The 15,422-nt window shown below is 42.8% G+C and overlaps 1 protein-coding gene across 2 annotated transcripts in view; it reads right to left on the bottom strand.

Annotated features, from left to right (window-relative positions):
• The window catches only part of arnt2 (aryl-hydrocarbon receptor nuclear translocator 2), a 108,350-nt gene extending 103,613 nt beyond the window's left edge, over window positions 1–4,737 (bottom strand). The window contains exon 1 of one of the 2 annotated variants that reach the window (XM_061758090.1): window positions 3,828–4,737. In XM_061758090.1, coding sequence (XP_061614074.1) covers window positions 3,828–3,858 — 31 coding nt within the window. In that variant the 5' untranslated portion in view covers window positions 3,859–4,737. The remainder of the gene's footprint in view (window positions 1–3,827) is intronic. The other variant, XM_061758082.1, reaches the window with a different exon arrangement.
• Between the last annotated feature and the right edge of the window lie 10,685 nt (window positions 4,738–15,422).

Raw genomic sequence — 15,422 nt, forward strand, 5'->3', positions numbered from 1 at the left:
ATTTACCGGTCGATCTACGTTCCTACCCTCACCTATGGTCACGAGCTGTGGGTCGTGACCGAAAGAACGAGATCCCGGATACAAGCGGCCGAAATGAGTTTCCTCCGTAGGGTGTCCGGGCTCTCCCTTAAGAGGGTGACAAGCTCGGTCATCCGGGAGGATCTCAGAGTAGAGCCGTTGCTCCTTCACATCGAGAAGAGCCAGATGAGGTGGCTGGGGCATCTGATTCAGATGCCTCCCAGACGCCTCCCTGGTGAGGTATTCCGGGCACGTCCCACCGGGAGGGGACCCCAGGGACGACCCAGGACACGCTGGAGAGACTACATCCTTCGGCTGGCCTGGGAACGCCTCGGGATCCCCCGGGAAGAGATGGATGAAGTGGCTGGGGAAAGGGTAGTCTGGGCCGGTAGAAGATGGATGGATGGATATGATCATGCAGGCATTGAGCTAATTATTTAAAAAATGACTAAGGTTAAGAATGGGCTAATTCCATTATTTCATAATGTTTAGAATCAATATAAATACTAGACTTTACACAGATTTTATCGGCCCTATTGGTATCGGCCGATAATTAGCAATTATAATTAGATAATACCGATGGGCTGATCGGCTTTAATGTCATAATTCGCCGATCCGATCGCTCCGCAAAAGACAATTACGCCACGTCGCCATCGTGCACAGTATATTTGAATCCAAAAGATAGTCTATTTTTAGCCTTGTCGCGTGTCTTTTGGCGTAGTCCTGTAAATATCTGACGGCCAATAGTTATTAAAAAAAAAAAAAAAAAAAAAAAACACGTCGGCGATGTGGAACAGACAACACGTCTGAGACAAACAACACGTAATGACTGGATCAGACTACAAGACAAATGTGCTCTCACGATTGCAATATGTCAGACTACTGCAAAAAAAATCTTGTATTCCAATATCACCGTATCCCGTTTTTTACGATCACTTGGCTTCATCGTGCGTTACCATGGCGACGACAACAATAATGGATCGCGCCGTGTGTTTGTAAGAACAAAATGGGGAAAAACGTGTGTTGGTGGTCACTGGTGCTAAGGAGAGGATGTTCGTTTAAGGCTTGCTTCAGGTATGTTCACATACTTTTAATACGATACGGCTCGCAAGCAGGCAACAAAAACGTTATGTAGCCTAGCAAGCTACTGCTAGCACGAACGGTTTTACGTAAACATGCCGCCGTTCTGTCGAATTATGCTCTAAAGTTTCGGTGTGGGTGAAGTAATTTAATACAAAATAAAGTAATTTAATTACAGTAAGTTAGCACCCCTTATTTCTGTCATGTAATGTTGGTTTGACCTGACTGATTAGAATACACGATCTGACTACAGCAGTGATTTGCAACCTTTATGGAGCCAAGGAACATATTTTACAATTGAAAAATCTCACGGCACACCAACAAACAAAAATGTCACAAAAAGTGGATACATTAATTACTGTATTTACTTCCTGCCATCTAATAGAAGACCATTCATTTGTTCTGTCTGTCACTGTGCCTCACTGGCATAAATAGAGGAAGAAAGATACATTATTTATTGTAAATATAATGTTTTTGAGCAATTAAGTACACAAGTATATACAGTAAATGAACAGGTCATTTAAATAGACACATTCCTCCATCATGTGATCGGAACGGTGATTGTTTTTTGTTTTTTTTTAACTCACTGATCGGTGATCAGTGAAAATCCTGGTCGTGTAAAGCCTAATAAATGCATATAAATATTTGAAGTTGTTTTTTTCAGTTTTCATTCAACTGCTTTTACCTGATGTTAAACTTTTTTTTTTTTTTTTCAGTACCAGTATCATGGTACTTTATGCAGGTATAGTATTGAAGTGAGAATTTTGGTACCGTGACACCACTAGTTAGGCAGGCTCTCCACTTCATCTGACTTGAAAACCAAATGTTCCCACATGATTTCAGTGGCTTTAGGCTTTGGAACTAATTACATTTATGCCACTGAACTTTATGTAATTGTACAGCTACATTATACAGTATAAAGTGTTGAAAGTAAACATGGGGCGGAACGGTGGAATAGAGTGTCTGCCTCGCAGTTCTGAGGACCGGGTTTCAATCCCTGGTTTTCTCTGGGCACTCCGCTTTCCTCCCACATCCCAAAAGCCTGTCGCCACATATAACATAGAATGGGCTTGCTGTGTGAGAATCACCTGTAGTAATAAACCTGTATTTTAAGTAGGAATGCTGATATTGTCTCTCTTTTTCTTGGAAGTTGTAGGCTCTTTTCTCTTGTCTCCTCATTTGGGCTTTTCCCCTCACCCCTTACCAAAGAAGTCCACCAAATATCACATGCTCAACACGTGGTTGGACATGGACAGAAGCACAGGCAGATGCACCTGATTTTCAAAATCCGGTGCTTTACAGCGCTAAAATCATCTTTGTTTCAGGCAAGCACGCAACCCTCATTAGATAATTTCACATGTCACGTCTCACATGCTCTTACACCAATTGGATCTGGGTGACAGCCAGCTGGAGATAATCCCGCAGTGACACAGTGTTCCTGGTCTGAGGTCACTGCACCTTGCTATCCTGCTATGCAAGGAGTAAAAAGCCCAGCTGATCTTGGCTCAGCAGGCTAACTTGGCTATTAAGCATTGCTCAGTTCATCACCGGGTAGAGAAGCTGCATGTAGCTTTCCACTGCACGCATCTGCATGTGTATGGGCAATTACATTACAACATAGCATCACAGGCAGAGGATATACCAATATATGTAAATGTAATCTGAAATGAGCAGCCTGCCCATTCTTCACTCAAGGAGACAGGGTCTTTTTACTATGCCCTTCTATTATATGACAGGGGTATTCTCATCTGTTAATTGTTCATTCCCACTCCCTCTTCATTTTAAGTCTTAGTATGCAGCTCGGGGGCAAATACACATCCTTTTTTAATTTTAGATTTACTTTTCATTTACTTTAAGAGCAAATATGGTTGACCTGTTTTTATGTGGGGGTCTAGCAGCTCAGTGACTGGGATCTCTAGAAAATCCTTCATCTGTTTCCCGTTCTTAGTATGACTGATCTACTGGTGTTCATTTCTGCTCATCTCAAAGACTGCTCTGAGCAGACATACAGAGAGCACTCTGAAGTTTACTAATTACTCAAATAACGACTTCCTAGGTGACACGATTACTATTCGCTGATTTGAAGAACGACCGGAAATATGCTACGGTGTGACGAGTGCTATCGCGTGAGTGTCTTGTTTGCACAAAGCCATTCAATTGTTTCCTTTCTAGAATAAATACGGTTTGGTATCAGAACAATAGCTCTGGGTAAGAGCGATTGAATCCTGGTGAGGTTTTTTGGAATCAACAGGCGAGAGGGTACAAATACTGGCGATATTACCAGTGAAGTGCCAGTTTCTGTAAATCGCAGATGATAACACAAAACCAAATGTAAGCTAACAAGTGCAGTGCAATGTCGGACAATATGCAAAATAATCTAAAACAATCAGATAAAATACAAAATGTCACTGAGAGGGAGGAAAGCAAAGGGTCAGCGAAAATAACGTGAGCGAGAAACACAAGGCACACAAAAAAATATATAAGCGAAAGCTTTACTTATACCTCGATGTGACAAAGACAGAAGTTAGCAAAGCTGTACGAACGGCCGTACAATATGGGGGAAGGACATGGATGCTGGAGCCAGGCTTTGGCGGCCTGGCGGCGCTTTTAGCCTTCTTATTCTTTCAGAGTCTCAGCAACAACAACAAAAAGCATATTATTTTAATCCCGTCTCAAAACGAGGGCTAACCTTAGTTCGTCCCCGGCAAGAAAAGAGAGTGGTGACTTACCGGACGGGTTGACCGCGGCGGGAGTTGCCATGTTTCCTCAACGGAGCAAAATAACAAAACGGCGGCAGCGGTGGAGATGACGCACAATACGTCAAGGCAGCCGGAGAGAGAGCGTCGACACACCGCAGGCTTGGCACGCGAGGCTCCCTCCAGCCGCCGCTCATCCAAAATCCGCACTCGACTAGATGGTCAGAGGCACTCGAATATATATATCGATTTCGTCTGCAGTTAAACAACGAATTCTGTAAAATCAGACTCAAATCGAATGCAAGATGTCTGGATGGTAACACCGCGAGATTTTCTGGCTGCCTGAATAAATTATTGTCATACGCTGCAAAAGGTGCAGTGGCGGTCGAAAGACAATGGGACAAAAACGTTTGGACTTCCCACTGGAACATTTTCATTTTGCTCTTTTCACATTTGTGATACTCTGTTGATTTTGGGGACACTTCTCTAACAATACATTGTCCCTCATAACAAAAGTGTACATGTATACACTATGTGTGCAATAACCTTTGTGTCAAGGGCTCAAGAGCCCTGGCCAACATCTTACATGGATGGATACGTTTAAAAAAATAAACTGAAGCAATTAGGTCACGGCCGGCCTGCCCATAGGGACAGGTAAGCAAATGCAAAGGGTGCCGCGGCCTCAAGGTGGTGCAAAAAAAAAATCGGGTCAGTTTTTTTTTTCTTAAACATTTTTTGGGGGTGCGGGAAAGTCACCTTCAATAGAAACTGGATATTAAAATGAAATGAGAATGGCCCACACCCAAAAAAAAAAAGAACTGTGAGCCAGACGCTCTAACCAGTCGACCACCGTGCCGGTTGCGGTCCCCTGTCAGAGACTATATCAGATGGGATACCATGCAGGTGGAAACCGTGCTGGACCAGCAGGTCGGCAGTCTCCTTGGCAGATGGAAGCTTGGAAAGTTCCAGGAAGTGTGCTGCTTTGGAAAACCTGTCCACCACAGTGAGAATGACTGTGTTCCCATTTGACGGGGGAAGCCCAGAAACGAAGTCCAGGGCGATGTGCGACCAAGGGCGTCTGGGAATGGGAAGCGGACGCAGTAAAACAGAGCTTGGTGTAGAGGATGTCTTATTTTGAGCATATACTGTGCCTGCAGAGACAAAGGACCGGGTGTCATCTTCCATGGTGGGCCACTAGAAGCGTTGACGGAGGAAGGCCAATGTTCTGTGAATTCCAGGATGACAGGTAAGTCGCGATGAATGGGCCCACTGTAGCACCTGGGGGCGGACCGAATCAGGGACAAACAGGGAGTTCCGGGGACACCCACCAGGATCAGCTTGTTCTTCCTGGGCCTCTTTTACCAGCGTTTCTATTTCTAATGTCATTGAGCCCAGAAAGCAATGGGGAGACAAGATGGGATCTGGATCATTCTTGACACTTTCCGAGGCGAATTGGCGGGACAGGGCATCCGCCTTTGTATTCCGGGCCCCTGGGCGGTAGGACAAGGTAAAGGTGAACCGGTCAAAAAACAATGCCCACCTGGCTTGACGGGAGCTCAGTCTCTTAGCAGAGCGGATGTATTCCAAATTCTTGTGGTTGGTCCACACGATGAATGGGTGTTCGGCGCCTTCCAGGAAATTCCGCCATTCCTCCAACGCCATCTTCACTGCCAAGAGCTCCCGGTCTCTGATCCCATAATTTTTCTCCACCTGAGACAACTTGCGAGAAAAGAAGCTGCAAGGGTGGACCTTACCATCAGTCTGGGATCGCTGAGACAGCACCGCACCAACCCCGCCTCTGATGCATCGACCTCAACTATGAACTGCCTCTGTGGATCCGGATGAACGAGGATAGGAGCTGAGGAAAAAAGTTTCTTTCGCTCACAGAAGGCCATGTCGGCCTTCTCAGACCATTGGAAGGATGTTAGGGTTGATGTGAGCACAGTGAGGGGTGCTGCCACCCGACTGTAGTTCCGAATGAACCGCCAGTAGAAGTTGGCGAAGCCAAGGATTCCCTGCAGCTCCTTTCTTGTGGATGGCGTTGGCCACTCAGTGACTGCAGCTACCTTGGCTGGGTCCATTTTAAGCTGCCCCTCAGCTCTGCGTAACCCAAAAAGGTGGTCTTTAGAACATGTAACTCACACTTTTCTGCTTTAACAAAGAGCTTGTTCTCAAGGAGTCTCTGAAGCACTTGTCGAACATGTCGTTCGTGACCTGCGACTGAATAGGAGAAAACCAGGATGTCATCCAGGTACACAAAAGCACATTTTCTGATCATGTCACGCAGGAGGTCATTAACGAGTACCTGGAAGACAGCAGGGGCATTGGTCAGGCAGAAAGGCATTACGAGGTCCTCGTAGTGGCCTCTATGGGTGTTAAATGCTGTTGCCCCGTGAAGGGGGGAAAAGGCAGAGTCAATCAGGGCCAAGGGGTACTTATTCTTAATGGTGATGTTATTAATGTCATGATAGTCCACACATGGACGGAGGGTCTTGTCTTTTTTGTCCACAAAAAAGAAGCCTGCCCCCACCAGTGAAGAGGAGGGCCGGATAATACCTGTGGCCAATGACTTGCTGATGTAGGTCTCCATGGCCTGTGGCATGGTGTTTCCTGAATACTGGAGGTAGGTCATGGTAAATTGAGGGGACACCTGATAGGTCAGGGGATTTACTCCGACTTCGGCCACTTGGGGGCACCGCAGCAGATCGCAAGCAGTTCTCATGACAGAAATTGCTCCATGAGGTGATCTTGGGCACAGTTCAGTCGATGCTGGGGTTATGGAGCCTCTACCAAGGCAAGCCAAGCACGATTGGAACTTGAGGACAAGGGAAAACATGAAAACTTAAAAGTCTCAAGATGGTTACCTGATAGCTTGAGGGAAACGGGAGCAGTCTCTTGCTGGATATGGGTGATCAGCCGCCCATCAACGGCAGTGGCATTCTTGGGAGTGGTCAAAACCAGTCGATGAATTTTCATCTGTTTAACTTGGCGGTGGTAAATGAGATTCTCGTCAGCTCCAGAGTCTACTCGGGCTAAAACGGGCAGAGACAGATCATTCCAGCAGATGGTAGTAGAGATCTGAAAACGGACAGAAGAGGAGGAACTCCAACTCCTCCTTTATTGGCGAGTCTGCCAGTTTGATGGACGTGTGGGACAGTTTGCGATGTAGTGGCCTGCCTCTCCACAATACAAGCACAGATTTGAGGTTCTCCTGCGTGTTTTCTCCAAATCTGAGAGTTTTGTTCGGCCAAGTTACATGGGTTCACCAATATCGGGAAGCGGGGGTGGTGACAAAGTCTGCGCTTCAAAGGAGGATTTGAGAGTGGAGTGCTGTGGAGAAGGAAGCCGGGTAGGCGGAGTCTCCGACCTCGAGTTGCTCACGGACACGACAATCCAGTCTGATAGAAAAATCAATCAGCTGATCTAAGGAGCTTGGCTCGTCCCTGGAGGCCAACTCGTCTTTAAGAGACTCATTTAGGGCCCCCTGAAAAACCTCCTGTAGCGCCTCATCATTGCAATTGGTAAAGGAAAAGGTATCGGAAATTCAGCCACGCTGCGAGAGCCCTTTCGGAGTGACATCAGCCGTTTAGCGGCCTCCCTCCCGCGCACCGGGTGGTCAAAAATCTTCTTCATTTCCATGGAAAAAGAAGAGTATGACGCACAGATGGCTGACCGTTTCTCCCATTCCGCCGTGGCCCACGAGAGCGCTGTACCCCGGAGACAGCCGATGAGGTTGGCAATTTTAGCGTTGTCGGTGGAGTACGACTGCGGTTGCTGTTCAAACACAAGTGAACACGGGACCAAAAAGCCGCGACAAGACCCTAGATTGCCATCGTAAGGGGCTGGTGTGGGTACGTATGGTTCACGCATTACGTGGGTGAGGGGGGCAGTGGGCGGGGTGGATGCTGCAGCTGGTGACTGTACGCAAGGTTGGAGTGATGCAAATTGATTTTGGAGGGTTGTGAGAGCTTGCCAGGTACCCTTTGAATCAGCAGGGTGAGGGCTTGGTTGTGTTGCTCCAAAAGCATGCTCTGTCCAGTAACTGTTTGGTGAAGGGGATCCGTCGCCGCTGGGTCCATGACAGGCCAGACTATGCTGTCAGGATTCAGGTTTCAAGTTGGACCCAGATGCAGAGAGGACAGGGTGGTGAGTTTGTGAATAACATTTTTTTGCAGCTTGCAAGCGAAAAAAAGGAACTCCGAGAACTAAATCCGGGATTGGCAGGGTTCCAACGAGGATCGGTCAGGCAGGGTAGGAGTCCGTGTTGTCGGTGGGCCGCAAGAGGTGAGCACTGGTTTGGAGGGAACAAGGGCAGATGGTAGACTGGGGACAAAGAACAAGAATTAGGTAGAGGTAACTCACTAGGTCTTCAGGAAGCAAAAAGATAGGCAAGGTGGCTAGGCTACAAACTCAACGTAGAGCGTTGATAGTCTGGCGACGAGTTGGAGTCCCACAGCGTCTTAAGAGCAGTCAGGTGCAATTAGAATGACAAGGTGCAGCTGCTAGACTCCAACACGTCAACCCTGCAAAGCACACATGACACAGACACACACGGGCTGGACTCAGAGTGCTGAAACAGCAGCCCTGACAACACGTTTGTAATGTAATTGGCTTCTGAGGTTTCCATTTTTGGAACATTGCCGAATTAATATGTACTGCCTGTGGGTGTAATTTTCATATTCAGATATGTGTCATCCTGGATTGCCAAATGGACAGCCAACATTTTAGAGGTGATAATGAAGAATGGTAAGAAGTGTGGTATCTGCCGAACTCCAGAGGTATATGTAGATACCTAAATTTTAAACACTGGATTATCTTTCATTATTTTTTTATTCATTTCATCCATCCATTTTCTTTACCACTCATCCTCACTAGGGTTGCGGGCTATTTATTTATGATTTACCCAGCAAGACAAATTTTACAAGTATTTATTTATCCCTTTAAAATAATTGACTCCATCTGAACATCTTCAACAAATGATAATAGCATCTGTATACAGTGAATGACAAGATAGATCTTTTTAAAATTTTGCTTTTGTCTAATTTGGCAGAAGACTTCTTAAAATACCAGTTGGAGAATTTAAAGTTTGAAAAGATTTTGGCTTGGTTTTATTGAGCCATCGCGGCATTACGGGAATGAAAAAAAAAATATTATCACAATCATTAAGAGGATTAGAGGTCCACTGTTGAAATACATCTGTCTTTCTGCCTGCATGTGCCCCGATCAGAGACACCAATATTGCGTTAGATCCCTGCACCACAATTTAGACATGGTATGAGCAGCTCTAAGTTTAGACTGACTTTCTGACACCATAATGTCACTCCGCCAAGCGCATCTCCATTGCCCACCCTCCCTGCCAAATAGGCAAACACACAAAGTGAGCCTTGCGCTGGCACGAATATCAACATACGCACCATTTGAGTCCCCTTGAGTTGAGGGGAAAAAAAGACATTGTAGACATTTGAAGTTCCTACGGGTGATTTGTCACGGTCCCCTTCGCCATTCACCTGAGGAGGAAGTGCTTCGACCTGTTTTGCCGAATGTGCAAGTTGCTTGCACATATACCGGATTAAAAAAAAAACAGCATGAACTCTTCACAATTACGATTATCGCTATTATCATGATATTGCTAAATTAATATACGTAAAAAAAGGTCAACCTACCAAGGTTAACCTACAGGGCAGCGGTGGAAATTCAGCTACTGTGGGTCGAAGATAACAAAGAGGTGGAAAGCAGAAAGAGAAGAGGACAGCACAGAGCCTAAAACTGAATGTGGCGACTTTGAATGTTGGGACTATGACAGGAAGAGCTCGGGGTTGGTTGACATGATGATTAGGAGAAAGGTTGATATGTTGCGTGTCCTGGAGAGCAGGTGGAAAGAAGGTAAGGCTAGAAGTTTAGGGCCACAGTTCAAATGATTTTACCATGGTGCAGATGGGAAGAGAAATGGAGTCGGGGTTATTTTAAAGGAGGCGTTTGCTAAGAATCTGTTGGAGGTGAAGAGTGTCAGTTCGAGTGATGAGGCTGAAACTTGAAATTAAGGTTGTTATGTCTAATGTAATTAGTGGCTATGCCCACAGATAGGATGTGACCTAGAGGCAAAAGAGAAATTCTGGAAGGCGCTAGACGAAGTAATTCTCAGCATCCCATTCACAGAGAGAGTCGTGATTAGTGCAGATTTTAATAGACATCTTGGTGCAGGAAACAGGGGTGATGAAGAAGTTATGGGTCAGTTCGGCATCGAGGAAAGAAACTTGGAGGGACAGATGGTGGTGGACTTTGCAAAAAGGATGCATATGGCTGTAGTGAACACTTTGTTCCAAAAGAGGCAGGAACAAAGGGCAGTGATTCCCAACCAGTGTGCCATGAGCGCTTTTCAGGTGTGCCGTGGGAAATTATTTACAATAAGTAACGTATCTTTGTTCATCTATTTATCCCAGTGAGGCATCATGACAGACAGAACAAATGAATGGTCTTCTATTAGATGGCAGGAAGTACATACAGTAATTAATTTTGTTTGTTGGTGTGCCGTGAGATTTTTCCATTGTAAAATATGTGCCTTAGGCACATATTTTAAGATCCATTAATCCATTTTCTGAACCGCTTGTCCTAATTTAACAGTAATATTCCTTGACATGAAGAAAACAAGGATGCTGGCAAATAAAGCCAAAATGAATGCAATAAGGAAGTTTTATGCAAGGGAATATGTTTTGTATTATGTTTGTTTCATTATTTTATTCATCTTTTTAAAAATTTTAAACAGAGAATATTGAATGTCTATATAGATCCGAATCAAGTCAGCCGTCTCCCTCATTTTAACCAATTTTATAAATACTCATCACTGATTTTGTGGTACACTGACAATCTGTTCCAATTACACTCGCATTCGTAAATGATGTTATGCTTCTGCCGCGGCATGCTGTCAATTGGCTCTTGCATGCACAGTACGCAGACAAAGGGAGAGAAAGCCAGTCCCATCCAACACATCGTAGCTCATGGTAGTTTGAATTCTTAGGTCTGCTTATACTCAGAAATTGGCCTTTCCCATCTTGATCGTTGTAGTTCACAAGACTAGGCATTGCTGCAAAGAAGGTTTTTTTTTTCTATGAATGTGAAATTATATTGTTATTAAATGCATAAGGTCGACATGGAAGCACACAATGCATATCGAGAACCTAATTCATCTTAATCTTCATTTTTTTTTCAGTACTTATTGTGAATGGTGTAGTTTAACTGAATGTGTATCTTAAGAGAAAAATGAATAGTTGTGCTTGCTCCTGTCCCTTTTTTTGAGTGCCATTGACCTAAACAATAAGGTGGTTGGGAAATGACAGTGAGGTGAGAAGTCTGACATGCAGCATGAGTCCAGTGTTGACCTTGAAAGTCTGTGTCTAAAAAAAAAATGCACATGTGAATTTACTTTATATTAAAACCTTTAATCATTGACTAGAATCAAATTTGTCTTCACACATTTGCTCTTGAATTTTACCTGTGGTAAACTGTTGGAACAAGACAAACTAAAAAGGAGTCTCAATTCTGTGCATGTATCCAAAGTTGATGATGATCAAAATTATTTTGTTGTGCCAGTGCGGCTAGATTGTTTACTTAACATCAAACACCTGACCACTGCTTGTTGAAGTAAGCAGTTCCAAAAAAAAAAAAAAAAAAGAAAAAAACACTTTTTGTCCATCCAGCCATCCATTTTCTTCACCGCTTATCCTCACTCGGGTCGTGGGCTGCTGCATTCAGTATTCAAGAAATTCAGTCTGATGCTCTCACTGCGGTCTGAGAGTGTAATGTTCAGAGAGGCAGAGCGCGCTCCATTTTCTATGAATTTACAAACCAGCGTGTTGGCCATTAGTAGGGATACGTCAGTGCCTCCACAATATTGAATGTGTCAGTTCTGCCTGTCAACATCCGGCCGGTCAGTCTCCTCAGTCAGAGCAGCGCTGTGAATAACTGAACAGCACGCTCCAACAACGCTCTGAGTTTACGAATCTTCTGGAGTGTAGCGAGTGCGCTTGGAGTGAATTTGCGAAAGTACCCAAGGTCTTGGGGGGGGGGGGGGGGGGGGGCTTCCAGACAGAAGCCTTTCAAATAATCACTGAAAAAAGGGAGGATGCATTGTGTGTTGGAGTCTTTTCTATTCTAAATGGCTCTTTTATGATACAAAAAAACTAACACACAAAATTGTACCATGTCACAAAAGCAGCTTCTGACATTCTGTTTAGAGATGAGGATTTCTCAAAAGATGGTGTTCAGGGCATGGGTAACAGCTACAACAATTACATTACAAATGTATTACTTCTGCCAATAGAGCTTTGTTTTTTTCTTGAATAAAAAAAAACAAACAAAAAAAAAAAAAAACAACATTTGCTGTGGTTGGGTGTTTTATAAAAACAAGCCAGCAAACTCGTTAACTGACCAGAAATATTTTCGAAAATAGAAATTTTTGTCCTTGGCTTACTTGTTCTTCATCTAAACTGGTTGTTGCTTCGTCACTTTGAATAATTGTTGTTATAAAAAAAATAAAATAGAATTACAGGTAGTCTGTCACCAGTGGCCTGCTCCAGATTACAACAGCTAAGGCCTGATGATGTACTCAGGTGTTGCAAACTCAACTCAGCCGAGGCCAAGATGAGTTTTACTTCAATATTATGGCTGTCTCAAGAAATAATAACGTAGAAATATGTATAATGTAATTATAAACATCCATGCTTCATCACATTACTGAGTAAATGGATTTCTTTTTTTAATTTCTCAATGATGTGAGGTCTAATTGTAGTAATTTAGATGTATTTTTCACGTTTGTCAAAATCTGTTAAATTCTTTTTTTTAATTTTTTTTTTTTATCAGTATTTAGGGTTGTGTGTGTGAAATGCATTTCATAGTTATCTAAATGTGAGATTTTTTCTGAAGGAGACTGCCCGATCAAAATTGGAGTTATAGGACCCGGTGCCTGAATACCTGACAAACTTCTTAGAATGATGTAATTGAACCACATCTTGTAAATAAAATGTTTTTAAATACTTTTCATTGGGTTTAGATTTCTTGTTTTAAATATGCAATCCATGAACAATCATTATGTAGGGCACTGATGTTTATGAACTGGTTTCTGCTTTGAAAATATTAAATGTGCTTCTGCTTTGTCTGAATCCTATATAATGTCCTGAGGGATTTTCCACATTACATATTGGTGATAGGCGGCCTTGGCAGAATTGTCTGTTTTTCTCACCACGGTCACGAAGGTGATCAGCTGTCCGGATGTCATTCGACATTCGTCTGGCTCTGCGTTAAAACTCTCTCTTTCAAGATGGTGTCCAATGAGGTTTGTCATGGATCTGCAGTTATCCCAGACACCAATCCGATGATCAGGGGTTGAAGAATCTATTTCTATCTATTTTTCAAGTTACTGTAAAAAATGGGTTTGGTAACAAATGCTTTTGCAACAGCTCAGCATGTTTTACATATGACAATTTGGAAGTTTTGGACCAGACTACATTCAAATCTTGCTCAGAGTTTCAACACTACACACTGGCCTCTTTAACTCTACCCATATTTAAATGGGGAACCACACAAACTTGTCATTCTTAATGTAATTTTTTTTTTATCCAATTGTTGTGATTTAAGCGATCTCTTTTAAATTTTACCTGTGGAGAACTGAACAAGAGAAACTGAAACAGAGTCTCGATTCTCATTCAAAATTGATGATGATCTTAATTATATTGTTGTGCTAGTGTGGCTAAATTGTTTACTTAACATGAAACACCTGACCACTGCTTAACTCTACTCACTTTTATAAGGGGAAGAACACAAGCCTGTCATTCTAAATGTAGATTTTTTTTTAAATCCAATTGTTTTGATTTAAGTGATCTCCTTTTAAATATATATTTTTTTAATATCATTTTCAAAGAACACTACAATTGCACCAAGGTTTGAAATAGATTATGATTTATTTAGATCTGTTTGACATTCCTTGAAGGCAGATTGGGCAGGCAATAGAAAAGTATTATTTCTACTCATTTTGCCAGCACAAACAGACAACAGTGTAGTCAATAGGCAATACCTTCTCATCCCAAATGTGAGCAGGGAACTCTGCATGGAGAAAAAAAAAAAAAAAAAACATCCGAAAAAACTGCTTCCTTTGGACATTGCAACATGGACGTTATGCGATGAATGTGATATGATGGAATCTAGGCTAAAGAGGATGAGTGAACGACAATTTTTTTTTAAATGAATATACACAATGCTTTTACAATTAACAGTGTTTTCGGAGCTTTTGCGATGGTAAATATATGACCTCCAGTGAGTTGACAATAAAGATGATTATGAATTCTACAAAAGTCATTCATTCCAGTCTTTTGTTGCCTCATAATTGAACAGCAGCAAAACTGAGCGCTAATCTCACATTATTATTTGAAATTTAATTAGGACACACAAAAAGCCTGATGACATTTTCTTCCGTACTTATCCATGGGGAGCCACCGCTCCATCCGGAAAACCAATTTCATCAACTTTCAATTGCATATCATAGACTTAATGTATTTGTTCAGAGATGCAAATCTCAAGTCGTGGCTGGAGTCAAGGGCACATTTGAGAGTCCACAGGACTTTTGTAGGCCGAGTTGAAGGTAGATACAACATAATGGTAAGGAGGTCGCCTCTACAATGGGCGGATGTAAAACAGATTTGATTTGCCTTAAGGTAAACTGCAAATGCCTTCTCTTTTGCTGTTAATCTCGACACCCTGACTCACCTGCTCCAGACTTCCTGATACAAGGGTCTGTGCAACTTTGGGGTCACCAAATTGTTTGAAATTTAGAGCTACTTGGATACTTGTTAAATTATTGCTCCTTTTGGTGGCAGTGAATCTGGCATGCTGAGTTACATTGGTAATGCAAATAATGACTCGGGTCTCTGTCAACATTTGCAATTAGCATGCTTAGTTGTGACATTTTCAAAGTGGATATCACTCTTATCTGTAGATACATATTAAAGTAATAGAAGGTGTGTGATACCTGTGCCAGTACCATGCAGATCCTCAAATGGCCCTCAGGCCAGCAGTAAATATGATGACAATATGATCTGCCTCAAATGCGGTCCGTGGGTCCCACACATATGGCCACACATATATCGGTAATTATAAGACAAGATTTTCTTATGTTGTCTTCCATCTCCATTTTGTGTTTCCCTTTGATCAAACATGCAAACACCAAAGGCACAATAAGTCAAAATAAACACATTTTCTTTATGCATAAAAGCATTTATTTACACCGCTCAAGTACATGTTGATGTACACATTTAAGATAAAATTTGATTTGCCTCATTTCTTTGCTTTTTTAGTTTTGGCCTCCGGCGTGAGCCAGGCCCAACTCCACCTGGACCTGATGCCTGCTTCAAGCTGTGCCACATGAATAGCATCCTCCTCTTTAAGCCCTCTCATTCTGGAAAAGAATTGACTAAAATCTTTGTCTGTTTCACCTCATTTTTCACTATTACCAACTTCAAGTGCTAAGCCCAAATGCATCCTCCAGGAAAATATGAAGTACACTATTCTGTTTTTATTGGCCATTTCTGAATTTGAAGTTAGTTCATTGTGTTGTGACATAATCCCTAATCCATAATACTA

The sequence above is a fragment of the Phyllopteryx taeniolatus genome, chromosome 2 (assembly GCF_024500385.1).
Source record: "Phyllopteryx taeniolatus isolate TA_2022b chromosome 2, UOR_Ptae_1.2, whole genome shotgun sequence".
Lineage (NCBI taxonomy): Eukaryota > Metazoa > Chordata > Actinopteri > Syngnathiformes > Syngnathidae > Phyllopteryx > Phyllopteryx taeniolatus.